Below are 19,704 nucleotides of genomic sequence, written 5' to 3' on the forward strand. Positions count from 1 at the left end.
CATCGAACACAAATTCAGTATCAATACTCAAGGAAGTATCGATACCCTAGTAAAGGAAGCACCGATACCCGAGGATTATCGGTACCATCGTGATATTTTAGGCAATAAGGTTAATTTGAGATTGAGGAACGAGGTTGAGATTTAATTGAGAAAAGAAACTCCATAATAAAAATACAAGTGAAAACTTTAATAATTTTGTGATAACTTAATGTCTTAATGAGATAAGATTCCATAAGACTTATGCCCTTGTTTGACGCTCGTAACATTGAGAACACCGGAGTTACTTGTGTACAGTGTCAGTATGGTTGAGTAAGGGATTATATGGATACATTCAAGCCAGCGCTGGTGAACCTTAAATTGCTAGTTAGATGGAATGTTGATTCTAGGTGACCCAACCATATCCCAAGTACTCAAGAGGAGTAAACTAGTCGAGTGAGCTTCCAACGCTATGTGACCTGGACTCCGTTCGAGTTATAGGGAGATGATGATGCTGTGTGACCCAGATCTTATCTAAAGTTCTCTAGTAAGCAAAGAGAGGTGTGATTTTCTTGATGCTGAGTCACGCTGAGCTACACCAAGATGCTTACACTTGTTGTGTGTTAATGTATGCAAATGTTCATAACCTTACTTATAGCATGTCTACATATGTTGATTACAAGTAGTACTATTGGGTTATTTGTGTGGCACTAAGCTTGTGAGCTTAGCGTATGGAATGTGTTTTCATGCATAGGTTCTTTGGTGCTAGTTCGAGGAGCTCATCACCAGACTTGGATTCCATACTCGATTCTTTCTTTAAAATACGTCTCGATTATTATAGAGAGCATGTGCTATATAAACCATAGTTATTTTATTGAGTCGTAACTCTATGTGGCGCAATCATATTTTTGAGAATAAAGTCTGGAGCTCCCTAGTATTTAAATACATATATTTTGTTAAAGAATTTATTTTGAGTATTTACATTATCTCTTAAAGTTTAATCGATCCATAATTTTTTAAAGAAAATTAGTTAGACACTTAAGTGGTTCTGTGTGACATCCTAATTATGTGGACATCAGTTTTCAATTGATCGAGCAGATCATCAATCCTCGAAAGAGGATACCTGTTCTTTATCGTTACTTTGTTTAATTGATGATAGTCAATACATGATCACATAGACACGTCCTTTTTTTCACAAATAGAACAAGTTCTCCCCAAGGAGAAATATTGGGTCTGATAAATCCTTTATCAAGTAGCTCTTGCAACTGTGTTTTTAATTCCCTTAACTCAATTGGAGCCATTCGATACGGAGTCATAGAAATACGTTCGGTGCCCGGGTAAACCTCAATCTTGAATTCTACTTCACGATATGAAGGTAAACCCGATAACTCTTCTAGAAAGACCTCTGGAAACTCTTTAACTGTGGGAATATCGTGTAACCTCACTTTCGGCGCTCGAGTATCTATCACATTAGCTAGAAAAGCTACGCATCCTTTTGACGTCATTTACTTTGCTGTCATGGTTGATAATACATTGGAGGGTGATTTTTCTTTTTTGCCAATCACTACTATTTCGGAGCCTTCCTCATCCTTAAAAAATAATTGCTTCTTACGACAATCCACTCATCCATGATGTGGAGAAAACCAATCCATGCCTAAAATGATTTCAAACTCATCAAAAGGCAACTTCATCAAGTTGGCCGAAAACACAACCCCTTGAATCTTAATCAGACATTTCCTACACATTCGTGTTACCCTTGCACTATGACCCATAGGGTTTACCGCTACCATTTCACTAAAAATTGGTTCTAAAGGAATTCCTCTAGTTATAACCAACTTTGTACTAATATACGAGTGCATTAAACCAGGGTCAACTAGAACAAAAACAGGTTCATCAAAAAGGTGGAATGTACCTTTTATGATCTCCGGATCATCCCGATCCTCACTCGTCTTTATGTTATAAATTCGGGCCACCCCGAGTCTCTCGTCTTTTGGCAAGCCTCAAATTAACCGTCTGATCTTTCTCTTGCTCTACTTCTACTGGGGGCTGCTATTGATCTCTCAGATTGCACTGATCAATCCCCTGACCTCTGCGGATAGTTCAAAGCATAGTGACTCATTTCTCCACAAACTAAACAAGAGCCATAAAGCACTCTACATGTTCCCCGGTGAAATCTGCCACAGGTCTGACATTGATTACTTCTTTCTCCATAAGCTCTACCCGAGCTAACATCAACAAATTGGGATTGTTTAATTTTCTAAGAGGTTGTAGCAAAATTAGCTCTATCTATATATCGGGAACCTAAGCCCTTGCCTCTCTTGGCATGGTAAAAAATAAAGACATTTCAATCTTTTTACTCGTCTGTATACTCTGTTCCGCTGCTAGAGTTTTCTCTTGAGCTCTTTCAATAGACTTAGCTCTATTAATAACTTGTTGCAGGCTAGGCAAGTTTAAGGCCAACATCATCTCTTTCAACTTAGGCCTTAGACCCTCAATAAACCAATCTCGTCGAGCTTTATCATTAGGAACTACCTCGGTAGCATAATAGATGAGCTTATTGTATTCGGCCTCATACTCATGCACTGCTCGATCACCTTGTTTCAAGTTAAGAAAATTCAACAACATTGACCTCAAAAACTGCTCCCCGATATACTTGTTCTTGAACTCATCTTGGAAGAATTGCCAATTCACTTGTTCGGGCGATGTATACATCATCGTATTTGTCCACCACACCCGAGCTGATCCTCGAAGTAACGATACAGCTCCGCCTAATTTTTCATGATCGGAGCATTGTATACTTTCTAACATCATCATAATATCATTCACCCAAAAATCTACATCCATCGAAATTTCACCTTCTTCTCCCCTGAACCCGGGAGCTCCCAAACTTCTTAACTCCTTAGGGATTAACATTCACGGTGCTGGAGGAGCAAGGGGAGACGGAGGAGGTTGAAACCTTGTTAAAATAGTATCGAGAACTTACATAAAAGCTCCAAACTCTGAAACAGGCATACCCTGAATTACCAGTGTGTTGGCGTTCTCAAACGGAATCGGATGTTCACTATTCTCTTAATAACTTTCACTACCCAATCTATCACTACTCTCTCATCCAACCGCTCTTCTTAAATTCATAGATTCTGACATCTAGTATAACATACATAAAGATAGTACTTAAATTAGTAAGGAGAGACATTTATCATATTCTTTCTATACCCTATCAGTAACATTGACACCTTAGTGGCATGTAAACTCTTTTTACATCAAAATACACTAGATTTCGGTTGAGAATCGGCTAAAGTTGTAGCTCTGATACTAATAAATGTAACATCCATCTCTCGTGTACCTTTCCGTACACAAGATACAGATGTCACATCACTTTTAAACAGTTCCTCATTTGTAAACCCGTAAAATTTGTTTCTTTTTATAAAACATTTTAATTTACTAATAATAAAACATGTATTAAAATTAAATAGGTAATAAAAAGAAATGTTCAAACTTCATCATTTTACATCATATTAAATAAAATACTTTTCATAGCGTTTTTACTAAATCTATTGCATGCCAACTAACTACATCAAAAGTAGACATAAATGTCATACTGTTACTGACGAGGTAACACCTGCTTGGTGATGTCCGATGATCTCCTTACGCCAATTGTATCAAAACCTACGTGTGAAATCAACACACGTTAAGTAATTTCTTAGTGAGGCATACTTAACCATAAGCAAACTTATAAACATAAAAATAGCATAACAATTCTAATATTGATTAACTCTTTTAATTTATTATAAACCATATAGATTTGCACCTTAGTGCTAACATGGTAATTTACCAACTTCCTATTCATGTTCATGTATTAAGATGCACACGTGGTGCCTATACGGTAGTTCATCAACTCATGTTGAATTCTGCGGGTTGTACACATCGTGCTTGTACTGTTTTTCATCAACTCATGATGAATTCTGTGGATTTCCACATATAGTGCATGTACGGTTATTCATCAACTCATGATGAATTCAGTGGATTTTCACATATGGTGCATGTACGGTTATTCATCAACTCATGATGAAATCCGTGGATTTGCACACATAGTGCATGTGCGGTTATTCATCAACTCATGATGAATTCCGTGGATTTGCACACATAGTGCCTGTAGTACACATAGTATTGATATACCATTGCAACATATATTTTTTAACAATATCTATTCATAACTCTTAATATACATAATAAATGCACTCACCTGGCTGGCCTCGCTATGTATCAAAACGCTACACTGATAACTAAAGTACTTTGCCTTTGCCTTTCATTTTGCTTGACTCGAGAGCTTGATTTCGATCTACTCAAGCATCCGTTAAAGACATGTATAATATCAATTATTAGTATATTCCTTTAACAATTATACTTAAACAATACTTAAAAGTACATATTATTAAATTTCTATAACAAACTCAGTTTATCTTAACATTTCTGGCTCAATAGTATCGATACCCCTACCATGGTATCGATACCCCTACCATGGTATTGGTACTACTATGCTATGCTGTCGATACTCTATTACGATATCGATACCATTTTTTGCATTCTGTTATCAATGGTATCGATACCTTCCTCACAATATCGATAATCCCCTTTCGGTATCGATATTGATTGCATAAGTATCGATACTACACAACTATTTCTTCTCATATTAAGCCTATAGTATCGGTATTGTTCTATCAGTACCGATACTCGTACCCATATTTTCCAGTTTTCAACTCGATTATTACCCAAATTAGGTCAAATTTCCTTATGTTTACACCCAACAATGCTGTTAAACTCTTCTATACTTATCCCTACTGACTTTTCTTAATTTAGCTTCTTAAAACATCTAAAATCTTCCAAGAACATTTAAACCTAAGAATCACACCCCTTTTTCCAACATGTTCTTAATCTCATCCAATGCTTCTAATCTCTTAGTTTCGTATTTGAAAAGATAAAAATACTAAAAACATCAGTAAAAACTCATATTCTAACATAACACTCAAAAACTCATTTTCTTCAATCTCAAATATCTCGTCCATCTCTTTATTTTTTTTTATCCCATTTAATCATTCCTTAAGTTTCTATCATACTTAATAGTTCAAAACCCAACCAAAAATGAAAAAAAATAAACTAGCAAATTGAAATCTCAGCTTTAGCTATAGAAGAGAGCTATCCACGTTAAAGAAAGAATAAAAAAGAGTTGACTTAAGCTAACTCACTTTTTCCCTTATTTCTTTACTTAATACCTTATAAAGCATGAATTTTAAATTCATTTTATTCCAAATGAACAAAATTTCCTTTTAAGCATCCCTTGTTATAAAACCACTAATCCAAATCATTTCTCATCTTCTATCATTTAAGCACTTTAATCCTCAATTTTTAAATCTTTTCAATAAAGTTCCTAATTCGATATTTGGGGTATTACACTTATCAAGACAAAACGCATGCCTTTAACATAACAATTTAGCTGACGTGATGAATAAAGCCTTGAGTATTGCATAACATGATTATTTTGGTTGTCAAGTTAGGGGTTAAAAATATTTTTACTCACTAACTTGAGGAGGTGTTAGAATTGTAATTAGTTAGTTAGTGCATATTATTTTTTGTTATGAAGTTAGAAGATTTGTTAGTGTTGTTATAGAGTTTTTTTTGTGTGCATATATAAGAAATATTATCTTTGTATTTTTATTACGATGAAATGAAAGTATTTTCTTCAAAAGTTGTATTTCAACACATGGTGTCAAATGTTAAATAATATGTATTATTCAAAATGTCAAAAATCTTATGATACAAAAGTTACTCAAGATGACATTAATGCATGAAATTTTATTTATGATTTTCATTAAGTGACTTCAGTGTTAGAGGGAGTATTGTTCTTTAAGGTCTTGGATTCGAGCAACTCAAGGTGTGTGTGCATTATCAATGGCTAAAAAAATTATGAACAACCTCTCATAATCATTGAGTAAATTCATCCTCGATTCTTCTAGCTAACAACATCGGTGAGACTCGATATTGCAATCTAACTAAGATTTAGGAATTTGGGTATTAAAATTTATGGATTATAATATTGATATTTAGAGATTTGAGGCAACAATTAGGGATGTTCGATAATAGGTATTAAAATTTATGGATTTTAAGCTAGTAGTTTTGGGTTTACCCGAGAGGTATGTGGGCCTCAAGAGTTTCATAATTGAATTTGTTGGTCCAAGTGTGGGCTTAATTGGATGAGGATTGGGTCCAATTAACCATAAAAAGGGATATTTGTATAGTAAAAAGATGAGAAGAGAAAAAAGCATAATTATCTTATTTTAAAAGATGTGAGTTTTCATCTTTTCATCTCATTCTTCTCTTCATTTCCTTCATTTCATTCTCATTTCTTTCTCCATTTTTCTCCTAGTCTTTATGTTTAGAATCTCATAACTTTACTTTTTGGCTAGAGAAAGAGGGTGTAAATCATCTTAGTTCAAGAATAGTGGAAGGAAATAAATTTTGTTGTGAAATGAGCTTCATTTCAGGGTTTTTATCATCAAGGTAGTATATTTCTAATCCATTTTAGTGTTAAGGCTTTCATAAGCATGATGATTTATTAAGATTTGAGTATTTGAGTATTTTAGGGTTTATGCTTAATTTCATGATTAAATAGCATTCTTAATGTAATTCATGTGTTTTTATGACATTTTATGACCCTAAATGACTTTCTAAAACTTTAGCACATTATTATGAATCAAGCTAAGAACCTTGAAATGATTTTTGGGTGTTTCTCGATCTTAAACAAGGCATTTCTGGGTTCAAATATCGATACTAGATAAACAATATCAATACTGGATAAATTGGGATGAAATCTAGGCATTTCTAATCAGGAGTATCGATACTAAGGGGGAGAGTATCGATATTTCCCCTATAGTATCAATTGTGGTACCTTGTATCAATATTGGGCCAATTTTCAGTAAACAAAAGTCATTTTTACTACCGATACGAGGGTATCGATACTACCCACTTTGGGCGGTTATATTTGACCTTGTTAAGTCACGTAAGAGTTAAAGATGATCTGTAATGATGGAACTTAGTCCATGAGGGACATAAATGATCAAAGGTGCCTAAAAACACTCGTTGGAGAGGGTACAACTGAAGTAACCATACCAACCGTAATGCGTCCAAGTATCTTCAGTCGAGCACATATCGAATAATTAAGAACGAGGACAATTACAAAGGATGTAACACCAAGTGGTACGATAAGTAAGCTGGATTAAGTAATAACGAAGTCGTGTACTTCAGAAATGTTAGTGAATCAAGAATGATAGACGTCCCTCCAATTCAATGGGTATTGAAGAGAAGTGCAATAAGAGCGACTAGAGTGTTGCTACCCAGTAATGAACCCGATTCAAGTATCGAACTAACTAGTATTATAGGTAGTGAACAAAAAACACAATAATCATTGTAAAATCATGAAACGCATATAGACCTCTTTATAGACAAAAATGACTAAAATACCCTTAAGTGTTAATGGCTAGAATAAAGCAGTTTAATAAATTATTAGAAATAGCATACTACTAACCTTCATATAACGTTTTAGATGAGAGAACGAGCGAGATAGCAGCTAATAAAACTGATGACTTTACCTTAGTACGTCGAGCTATACTAGTGTGTGGCGAGGCTACCTCAGTTGCCCTAGTGGGGCATTGTTAGTGGAGTGTAGCTAGGCTACCTTAATTGCCCTCGTCAGGCATTGTCAGTATTTTTTGGACTTGGGCCCTTAGTAATGTATAGTTGCATCAGTCTAGTACATCAAATATCCTCATAGCTTAGCTTGACGACTGTGTGAGACTAAGTTAATGCTTTAGTTGAGCGAGAATTGAACCAATGTTATGTAATACCGAGTTCCCCTCATGATCTACCTAATGGCTATGTGAGACTAAAAGATCATTCATCAGCTTAGTGGGAATTCTATCGATGTTATGTGACACGGGGTTCCCTCAATTAACTAGTGTTCGATAGCTATGTGAGACCAGATACTAGAAAAGTGTTGCATTCATATAATGCATATCAATGTTAGTGTTGCATTCAAATACTGCACAATAGTGTCAATGTCGTATTCAAATAATGCATACCAGTTACAGTCATTATGGTTAAAAACTTAATAGAGGTGTACTCATGGTGACTTAGCAGAGGATTAAGGGAAACATGAGACTCCAACTTCAGTAATAAAACAGTAAAATCTTAAGTAGGTAGCACTTGATTAAGATCATGAATGTACCTACTGCTTAGTATCATATCTTTAGCATGCTTATGTTTATGAGACACATAATGTTGTTCTAGATTAGCGATTATACTGATGGGATTTGTAAGCTCAATGTTCAGATATTTTCCAATCGTAGGTTATTAGCTTGAGTTGTTCATAGAGCATCGTCGCAACATGACTTCCAGCATCTCCCTTAAAATATTGATTGTAGCTTTAGTGGGCATGTGTATTCATAGGACCCTTATTACTTTATTCAGATTTTATAACCTTGAGTTGTATTATTTTGATTTTAAACTGTGTCACAGAGTTCCGATTTATAAAAGTATTTTTATAATTGTCATGTATGTCTAATTTGGTACCATTCAATATGTTTTAAAAAGAAAATAAATAGTATTTAAAAACAATGGTTGTCTCGGAAGCCCAATGGATACTTTAGGCCTAATTGAGTTTAGGGTTTTACAAGGATGTCAGTGGCAACGATTGATGCTTTGGAATTAAGGATTTTGAGACTTTTTCTTTTTTTGAGATTTTAGCAAAATTTTGAGATATTTTTTTAAAAATAATAATAATTTGAATTTTTTAAATAAGTTTTTAAAAATTTATAAATGTGTCACATGTCACGTTTGAGTGTTGAGAATTTTTTTAATATATGTTACGACTTAAAAACTTAAAATAATAGCATTGATAACATTAGACACCAATATTGATCTAGAAAAAAAATACTTAAATGATAAAAGAGGTACAATTTGGTGAATTTTTTATTATGCTTTTAAAAAATAGGATAAAGTACACAAATGATCCCCGAATATAGGGTGTTGCTTTATTGATTCCTCTTACTAATAAAAGTTAACAAATGGTCATCCAACTATAGGAAGTTGTTTTGTTGAGTCCATCGACTATTAAAAGTTATAAAATGATCATCTGACTATTATATGTTCTAAACTTGTCATTTTCTATTAAAAATTTGACGGTAGTATGAGTTGTACGTTAACATGATGGCTGAGATATGATGGTCATTTGAGATTATAGGATCATATTTTATCATATCTCAATCAATATGTTAATATACAACTCATATTGTTGTTAATTTTTTAATGAAAAGATATGCGTTTGAAACATATAAATAGTCAAGTAACCATTTTTTACTTTTAATAGTCGAATGGCTAAAGAAAACAATATCATATATTTAAAAAGTTATTTTATAATTTTTAATAATTAGAGACACTATAAACTAACGTCCTATGGTTATGAGAACATTCCTAACCTTAAAATAAGAAACACAACAGTTATTTTAATACATTTAAGATCACTACTTACCTTGAACTTTGCCTCACCTTAACAACTAGGGCTGGCAAATCCAAAGAGAAACACGTTTTGCCACGATCGGAAGTGTTTTCTGTTACTCCCTTTTCCGTTAATTGAAGAAAACGAAACCCAAAAAAAAAAAGGAAGAGGCAACAATGCATTGCTTTCCAAAATGAAATTAATCCAATTAATTAATGTAAAATCATGTCAGATAAATCACAAGACTGTTTTCCATTTCGATTCCAAACCAAAACAAGGGAAAATGGCCTCCAATCGTTCCTTCGAAGCCGAGATCGGACCCGATGGATTCCCTAGGGAATCTCCTGTTATCACCTACACTGAGAAGGTCACTTCTCTCTCTTCTCTCTTCTCTCTTCTCTCTTCTCTCTTCTTTCTTCTCTCTTCTCTTAGAGTTTCGTGATTGCTTTGGTCAAAAACTCATGGCCAAATTTTTTTTAATTCCTGTGGCGGCAGATAATCGAGGAAAAGCGGGTTCAAGTCAAGAAGTATGTTCGTGTTCTGACTTTTAAATTTATATTTTTGGATATGCGCATTATTTTGAGTGGTGATTTTTTCACTTGTACGGCTTCAATTGTTGTAAACCTGGCCAGTATGGACGATTCTGTTCAATGCTGGGATTTAGTTCATTAACACCAAGGAAAGTGTTCTTCTAAGCCTGCTGTGCACGTCTTTACGTTCAAATATGTAGAGAGAGAAAAAAGCAGGAAGGATGTATAGACAAATATGTGTTTTCTATAAATGGTTAGCCTTTGAAGAATTACCTTAAAGCATACTGTAATTTAAATTTAGAGAGATAAGAGCTTGTTTGTGCTTCTGCATAAAGTTAGTTTTCAAATGAGTTTGATACTACTTAAAATAAAACCTAAATCTTAATTGATTCAATGTTACTGCTTTATTAAGTCGTATTATTCAGATCTGAAATATTCAATTTTGCACATGATTATGAACTCTGCCATTTCTTTTGTGTCTTTAAATTTAGGATTCTCTTTTACTCAATTAACCAGGTTTAAGAGAGCTTTGCTTGTTTATTTTCTTGGGTTCAGTTATTAGAATTTAACAATTTATAGTAAATAATTCTGTTTGTATCTAGGAATTTTATCATCTAGTGTGTAGCGTTTGATTGTAAAAAGAAAGGCTGAAAGAAGATCATGCCTTCTAAAGTTGCCTTTTCTCTTCTTATAAATGTTCTTTCCGTTTGTTTCTCATGACTTGATTTGTTGGGGATTTTATCTAATCTCTTTTGATTCGTACTTTCAGATATATAGAAGAAAATTATTCTAAAATCCGTGATTTTGAAAGAGAACTAGCAAATATTTACAATGGAGATTAAACTCACTGCTGGGCCTAAAAAAGCAGGTTGATGTTTTGTTGCGTGTCTGAAATATTTCTTTATTTATGTGAATTTTTCTATAAAGAAGTGATTCTTACTTTGCATAATGTGTGGTACATACCTTCAGCCCTTGAACATATGAGAAAGAAAATCGAAATGTCACTGAGAGAATACGTAGTGCCAAGCAGAAGGAAGAACAAGCACGAAAGGTTTGTTGCATTTTCTCTCTTTCTCACTCATCCTAGTGTAAGTGTCTTGCATCAGCCTTATACTATCTCGTCTTTTCTTGATCGAAGTAGAGTTGTCATTTTTATAGTTTTACCTTCTTAGGACAGAGGTAGTCAGTTGATTGGGACTTGAGAGGTCAAATCATAAATTTTTTACATGAAAATCCTTCCCATGCAAAGGTTAAGATGATAACAATGCAAAGGTCAAATCATTATCATAGTTCTGCCTGCTTAGGGCAGAGGTAGTAAGTTGATTAGTGTTTCTGCCTGGAATTGTAGATTGATGTAGATTCTTGGATTTACTTATACATAATGGTTTGTGTTATGAACCCGAGTATGGGATCGAATGATTGGACGATGAAAGGGAATTCTAAGGGTGTAACCTACCACAAATTACTGAAACGCAACTTTTTTATTCCTTCGTAATCTCCCTCTTAAATAAGGTAACAAGCTTAATAGATTAACTCAAAGTAATAGATAACTAGGAATTAAATAAAAAAATTATAGGGATAAAATCATAATAGCTACTAGATAAACTTGGCAAATAAGATAAAATAATAAATAAAGATAAAAAAAAGTCAGAATCAGAATCCTAATTGAATTCAGACTCATCCCAATGTGACTTATTGGGTCTAGAATACTGCTGACTCTGTAACAGGTTGTATTTGAATTAATTAAGGCCTAAATTGATTTTATTGGACCTGCTGAAGGTTTCTGAATAATGTTTCAGTTTCTTTTGCAATATATTTATTAGCAAGTATATGCCTCTTGGCTTATTGTATTTTAGACTTGGGAAGCGGCAGTGAAGGCGTTGAATGATGAGGAAGCAATGAAGCAGAAGTTATGTGAGGACTTAAAAAATCTGGTATATTTCTTTACTGTAGGTGGATAAGCATGCATTAATGTCCTGTGCAATAATTTGATACTGTTCATTTGATAGGTTCAAGAGAGCTGTAACTCTCAGTTTGCTCGACTTGATGAGTTGAAAAGGCGGCTGGAATCTCTGAACCCAAGCAGGTCTCCCAGGTTGTCTTGTCATGTAAGATTTCCTTTTATTCCTTATTATTATAAGAAAAGTTGTTCATGAAGTATCCAATACTTATATGGTGTTCTATGATAGGTTCTTTAAAACAGTCATTGAAATAAGCATGTCATCTGGTGAAAAATGGTTTTCGTTTACTGTAGGTTCTGATTCTGATTTTCTATCGCTGATCCATTTCTGCATTCACTGTTATAAGCTGGATTGATAAGGAGGTGTCGCATCAAAATGGAAAAGATATCCATGTGTGCTCATTTACAAACTCAAGTTTCCTTACCAACCAGTATAGTCCTTGTGATTATTTGTTAATGTTTGGTTCCCTTAGTCATTTGTTCTACTAATCAGACCAAGTTGCCACTTATCCGTAACAATAAAATAAATGAATGGGAAAAATGAAGTGAGATTGAAGTCATAAGTTGCCGATCTTTCTGAGATCATGTTTGTTCTTATATAAAAAGTTACTCTGGAGTATCTAATTTGGTTTCAAGAATGCCTGCAACAATTCCCTGGTTTACTCACCCAGGACCTTTTTGTTTGCCTTTAATATGTTTGTTGTCATAGAAAGATATTTGAAAGATTTCCCTTGGCTGTACTGTTTCCGACAATGCACCTAATGTAGATAATAGTGGAAATGTCAGCAATTAATGCGAAGAATCAACTGTCCACGAACGATGGAGAAGTAAAAGGAAAGAAGACTCGTTATCATGGAAGAGGTAAAGGGATCGGTGCCGTGCCCAAGGGTAGAGGATCTGCAGCACCCGGGTGGACAGGATCGGGGTCCGACGTGGATGGTAGAACCTAGAAGAAGCATATTTCAGATCTTCTCTATTCTTTGGTGAAGGATCAAGAGGACAAAGCATCACAAGCCTTTCACCCCTGTTATTTCTTGATCATATCTGTAACCTTATAACTTGTTGATATGAATGATGCCATTTGGCTTTTTCTTCTTATACCGGAATAGAGAGTGCCTGTTGCGTTCGGTTCACGGAATGTAAGATTATCAGTGGGAATAAAAGATTATTAAGGAATAGGATTACTGAGAATGTTGTATTTTGTGTTTAGTTGGTTTAGCAGGAATTTAAGATTACCGTGTTTGGTTAAAGGAATAAAAGATTATTGGAATGTATATTTGACCAAATTGTCCTTATTATATATTTTTTTTAACAAGTTGAAAATATTTATATATTTTCTTTAAAAAATTAAATTCAATTTATATATATATATATTTTTACAAATTGAAAATATAAAAAGGTTTAATGTAATGGTAAAATTTTATTTTAACCCCTGAATTTCATACAAAATTTTAATTATAGATTTTTTTTTGTAAATCTAAAATAGTTTAAGGATAAATTTGTAATTTAACATTTGTAGAATTTTTATTAATCAATGACAGAATAAGGATATTTAAAAAATTTAAGGACATTTTAGTCCAAAACGCCAATAATCCAACAATACCTAAGGAAAAGGAGGTAATGACATTCCCGGTAATATACCCAAAAAAAATTCACTATTGATAATGTAAGATTACCGGGAATAACATTCTCGACCAACCAAACGGGAGAATGTGGATTCCATTCCCATGGGAATCTCACATTCCCCCAACCAAACACACCCTTATAATTGTCTTCAAGTAGTAAATCATTTAGAATTCATCATGAATGTACGTTTGCTCGCCTTCTTTTCAATTTTGTTTAGTTTGAAAAAATATAAGTCATTATGTTATCGATTTATATTTCAGTCAAAATTTTTGAGGTGTAAGTTAACTTTGAAACAAATAGTCTTTAAAATTGAATAAATCAAAAATTTGAAGGAGTTTTGATTTTAAAATTTTAATTGAAGTGTCTTAAAGAGTAATTAAGGCCAAAGAAGTAGAAGTCAAGCATAGTATATTTTTTTTTATAGAAGTAGTTAGTTTTATTAAAAAAATATCTTGAATTACAATAAATGTTTACAATCATAATTGTGAATTAATCACATAATTAGACTATTTTTCTTATAATTATTAACACAAAAACTAGTCACTTAAGATCACATAAAGACCATACAAGGAAAGGTTAAAAAACCTAATAAAAAAACTCGAACAAATATAGATACAAACAGATCTAATTACAATGACAATGAACCACAAAAGGGGATTAAGCTATTAAAAGACTGTCGACAAATCATTGCTTACATTCATATCGAATACAGCTGCAAATGAGGTGCTCAAATCAGGATCTGAATAACGGTTCGTTATTGGAATAGCAGACGTTTATAATATAATGTTATTGCATGATCGTGATACTTGTAATTATCACAGTAGTACTTACTATGTCTACAATCGCAATAAACATAATACAACGAAAATGTGACCGCAGCTGCAATTTAATATTTGAGCCTCGTTTTGCCCATAATCATTTTTATATCTATAATTTTCAGACACTTTATACTAGGTAGTTAACAAAGAAAAAAGTTGAGATCTAAATTGATATTTTGTTTAAATTTTAGTGATTAAATTAAAAATAATGTTTTACTAATATTTCACATCATCAAGTAATGATATGATAATTAACAGCCAATGATCGAAATATAATAAATCGATTATGTAATGGATTAAAACATTTTTTCAAATTATATCAAAACTAAACAAAGTTAAAATAAATGAAACCAAGCTTGTAATTTACCCTAAAACTTAAATTTTTCTATAAATAAGGTAAGTACAAAAAAAATATTTGTTCAAAGATAACTATCAACCAATTGATATTTAACGCTTATACCCTAGCATTCCCGACGCTCGAACCCAGGACCTCAAGTTATAACAATTATTTACCATTGATCGCTTAATTCGTACCCTAAAACTTAACTTGGTTTTACTAATTAAGCAACATGAATTATGGGCTTCATCTAATTATCCATTTAACGTTTATACCCTAGCATTCTCGACGCTTGAACCCAGGACCTCAAGTAATAATAAAAATTATTTACCATCGAGATCGCTTGATTCGTACCCTAAAACTTAACTTTGTTTTACTAATTAAGCAACATGAATTATGTGGGCTTCATCTAATTATCCATCCATCTCAAGAATCTTCTTTTATTTTACTTTTTTTCATTTTGGCCCACCAAATTTGAACTTTATAAAGTTAGGATTTCACTCCCATACATTATATATTCCTTATTAAATTAGATTATCAGACTTGACAATATTAATTTTTAAGGGTTCAAAATAAATCCTTTCGTAGTTATATTTAATTTCAAATTTTAATTTTCTCTATATAAATATTATCATAATCCAATTCGTTTGGGCCTGAATTTAAGGTTCAAATATTAACCCGAGGCCTAAATCAGTTCACCCAAACCCACCAATCCTGCCTAACCCAAGCCTATATTTGTCCTTTTCTTAAAGTACATTATCTATAGTCGGTGGTCTTATTTTTAAATCATACTTAATATTACATGTAATTTTTTTTTATTTTGATCATCTATTATTAAAAATTAACAACGATGCTAATATAATATTTTTAAATATTTGTTTTAGTTTTCATATCATCGTCTCTATAGTCTTGAGTTTGAACTTTGGGTTCAATTAGAGATAATCATTTTTGTGGGGGCAATATGATCTTTGGTAGGGAATTTTTTTAACTTTAGTATATATATTCTCATGTCACCACTTTATTGGTTGAAAAAATTATTAAAAAATATCATTAGAGGTTTGTTGACTATAAAAGATACGATGATGTTGAATTAAAAATATTTAGAAAATATCATATCATGTCAAATTTGTATCATCATTAATTTTTTAACGAAGGGTGACCACATAGAAACATAATGTTGGTATGATTTTACAAAAAATAATAGTTGTCCAAAACAAAACAAAGTAATAGATGGGTAACTAAATAGGTAGTTTTCCTTTAAAAATGCAATCTAGTGACTCAAATGTAGTTTTTTTTAAAGTGGGTGACGAAATGTAATATTACTAATAGCTAAGTAGCTATGATTGTAGTTTACCATTAATTTGTTGTTACTTATTACAGTGTAGAAGAGTATTTTCGTCAATGGCGGAGGCAGGAACAAAGAAGAAAATTAGGGGACAGAACCAAAGCCAGAACAACGGCAAAGTGGCCTTTCGTTAAACCCAAACTCGAACTCCAGGTTACTCGCCTTCAAGACAACGATCTTTTCACCGTACGTTTATCTTGAATTCCATTTCAGCTTCGATTTCGACTTTTTCCATTGCAATCTGAAATACGAAATGTTCCTTTTTTATTGACAAGAAATGAAATATGAAAATATGCTTAATCATTGTCGAATTATGTGTTGAAAGAGTTCAAATTTTGTAGTGCCTTATAGCTATATTTGGATTCATATAGGCAGTGAAATTCTACTTTGACATGCTCGATGTACAAGGCTCAAGACTCGAACCTGTCAGTAGAAAATGATTTGGAAATTAGGGATGCTAACAATATGATTTGTAACTTCATTAAGCATTAAAGTTTTGGTGTGCGCAATAACCTAGTGAATTTAGTGGTTAAAGAGATAGTTGTTATCCTTGAGTTCCCGGATTTGAACATGACGTCTGGAGAGGTGTTTGAGTGTTTATTGTCAAATGGTTGAGTCTTTTGAGCATATGATACCTTGTAATCATCTCAGATTAATCAAAAAAAGGTTTTGGTCTTGAATCTAAACTCGTATAAGTTAGAAAAAAAAAGTTGCTCTCCAATGGGAAATGATCTTGTTGAAATTCATGGATGGTGATGATTTACTGATTTTAAGACACATGCAGGTGCAGAATTTCTTCACATCTGCTGAATCAAAGGGATTTATTAGAACTGCAGAGTCAATTGGTTTTGAGCACCAAGGAGGTCTTGGTCCGGCAAAAGGCGAAGCCTACCGAGACAATGACCGAATATCTGTTAATGATCCTAAACTTGCAGACACTATATGGCAGTCTGGACTTGGCCAATTATTCTCTGATATTAAAATTAGGGGGAAGGTTGCTGTTGGCTTGAATCCCAATATTAGATTATACCGGTAACTTCATCCCCCCCCCCCCCAAAAAAAAACATTAAATCCATGCTTACTTTTATTTGAATAAATGAATAGCATAATCAATTGCCTGAAATACTTCTTGAAGTGATAACTTGCTTGGACTATAAATGATTATGATGTGTGCTGAAAGCCTGAAGGTATCTCATCCATTTGACTGAATAATACACTTTGAAGTGTACATTGAAACTGAACTTTTATTTTTTTTTATGAATTTCCATGCATATTCTACTTCAGGTATAAGGTTGGTCAGCGTTTTGGACGGCATTTTGACCAAAGTGTTGATCTTGGAAAGGGAAAGCGCACCCATTATACATTATTGATATATTTAAGTGGCGGGCCCGAAACCAAAGGTAAAAGTGATTCAAACAACTCGAAGGATTCTGAATCAGAGCCTCTAGTTGGAGGGGAGACTGTCTTCTATGATTCATGGAATGGTGTTGCAGCAGAGGTAAACGCCTTTGAAACTTTTATCATTTGCTTTTGTTGTTTCCCCCTTTCATTTTGTTTTTATCTTTTTCGAATTCCTATTGGATTGGCCGTATGACTTGCTGTGGGATATCCTTTATTTACGTAACGTTAGCTCTGCAGGTTGCTCCTGCTGAAGGAATGGCTCTCCTACACATTCATGGTGACAAATGCATGCTGCATGAAGCTCGAAATGTCTCCAAGGGTATCAAATATGTTTTCAGATCAGATGTGGTATTTGCTTTTGGACCGTAGTTTTCGGATTGTGAAGGTTCGTGAATTTCCTCTATTAATGGTAGATCAGTTGTAGCAATGCCTTTTCTGTTTTACTAATAACTGATACATGGATGATCAATATTGTTGAGTTGTGCACCTAGGCATTTTAGCTCTAGCTGTAGACAACAAACGCAACCCTCTTTAGGATGTGTGATCAAATGCTTGGTGCGCCTAGGAGAACTCTTTGTAAGCCCTAAATACCCATTTGATTGAAGTATCTTTAATTTCTGTTACTCTTAAGTTTACAAGAAAGGTGTTTGATATTTCTTACAATTTTTTTCTAATTTGAATTATAATAGCAAATTGGTATCTACAAAAACTAGAGCACATCCTAAATACATAAAAAAGATCAAATTATAATTTATGGATTCGTTGGCACACAATTATCCCCAATGTTTGCACAAATGGTCATTTTACCCCTATTCTTTTTTTAGATCATTTTACCTCCCAACATTTCAATTTTTAGTCAAAACAGATTATGTTGGATGAAAACCATTAGTTGGCTACTTTCAACACATGTTGACGTGGAATTTCCATGTGTTCAATTATTGATGTGGCATGTGTCCTATTATCATTTTGGGTGACATAGCACGTACCAAATCATCATTTTGGGTGACATGTCACATGTCATGTAATCATTTTAGGTATCATGACACATGCTATGTCATCAATATGCTATGTCATCAATTGATTACATGTGAAAATTTCATGTTAGTAATGTGTTTACTATTAGTCGATTAACGGTTTTTATCCAATAGGGATCTGTTTTGACCAAAAATTAAACGTTAGAAAGTAATATAATCCAAAAAAATGAAGCAAAGTGACAATTTATGCAAATATTAGGGGTAATTATGTCATTATGCCTTGTAAGTTTATAATGCTTTAATCACATGAAAAATATCACAAAAAACAGACACATATGTTTCCTCTTTCCGTTTTTTCTCTCCTTTTTCCCCGTTCCTTTGTGCTTTGTTCTCTTCCCTTCCTTTCTATTCCATTTATTTTCTTTTCTTTTTTACTGTTTCTCCTTTCCCTTCTACCGATTCTTCTCAGTTTCCAAAAAAAAAAAAAAAAAATTGAAAGGCTTAATACAAACTTGGAGATTTTGAACTTTTGAACCTTCCAATTTCATTTTCAAACAAGACTTTTATCCTAAAAGCAAAATACAAAAATAAGTTCTAAATTATGCCTTGAAAAACATTTTAATGCTAAAAAATTTTTCGTTAAAAATATATGCCTAACGTTTTATTAGTTACACTTTAAAGTGTCTATTGTTATATTTTTAATTTTTTAATAATCAAAATATTATTTTTTTAAGAAAAGAAAGAAAAAAAAGCTTAATTTTTTTATAAAAAACCAAAATTTTACTAAAATTATAAAAAAAACTCTAAAAAACTAAAATCTCTCATTTCAAACTCTAATTACCAACCATTGTCGGCCATCTCCGGCTATCATTATCATCGTCGAACAGTCTTTCACCCGTTGTCACTTGCCCTTTAATCAATCGTTGCCCTTATTGTCACCCAAATCCCCTAAATCACTAAATCACCAATATCCTAATTCTTAATCTTTTAAAATCCTAATCCCCACGATGGAACGACAGAGGAGCAACGATAGAGTGACAGTGAGGAACACAACCACTTGAGTTTTGATTGAAATTGTACGGTGGTTCGAATTGTGGTGGCAATGTGGCTTATGGACGTCGGGATTAGTCGGAATCGACGAAGAACAACAACTGTGGCTTAAAATCCGACAAACCTTTGAACTCTACAGC

The 19,704-nt window shown here is 33.2% G+C and overlaps 1 protein-coding gene and 1 pseudogene across 1 annotated transcript; both read left to right on the forward strand.

Moving 5' to 3' along the window:
* Window positions 1-9,806: 9,806 nt before the first annotated feature.
* LOC120198763 lies at window positions 9,807-12,963 on the forward strand (annotated as a pseudogene).
* Window positions 12,964-13,087: 124 nt separating this feature from the next.
* LOC120198764 lies at window positions 13,088-17,976 on the forward strand. Its single transcript, XM_039200042.1, has 5 exons — window positions 13,088-13,152; window positions 16,175-16,325; window positions 16,924-17,171; window positions 17,424-17,637; window positions 17,778-17,976. Exons 1-5 carry the CDS (start codon window positions 13,088-13,090, stop codon window positions 17,907-17,909), a joined length of 810 nt encoding a protein of 269 aa, XP_039055973.1. The 3' UTR covers window positions 17,910-17,976.
* The last annotated feature ends 1,728 nt before the right edge of the window (window positions 17,977-19,704 follow it).

The sequence above is a fragment of the Hibiscus syriacus genome, unplaced genomic scaffold, assembly GCF_006381635.1.
Source record: "Hibiscus syriacus cultivar Baekdansim isolate YM2019G1 unplaced genomic scaffold, ASM638163v2 tig00004797_pilon, whole genome shotgun sequence".
Classification (NCBI taxonomy): Eukaryota; Viridiplantae; Streptophyta; class Magnoliopsida; order Malvales; family Malvaceae; genus Hibiscus; species Hibiscus syriacus.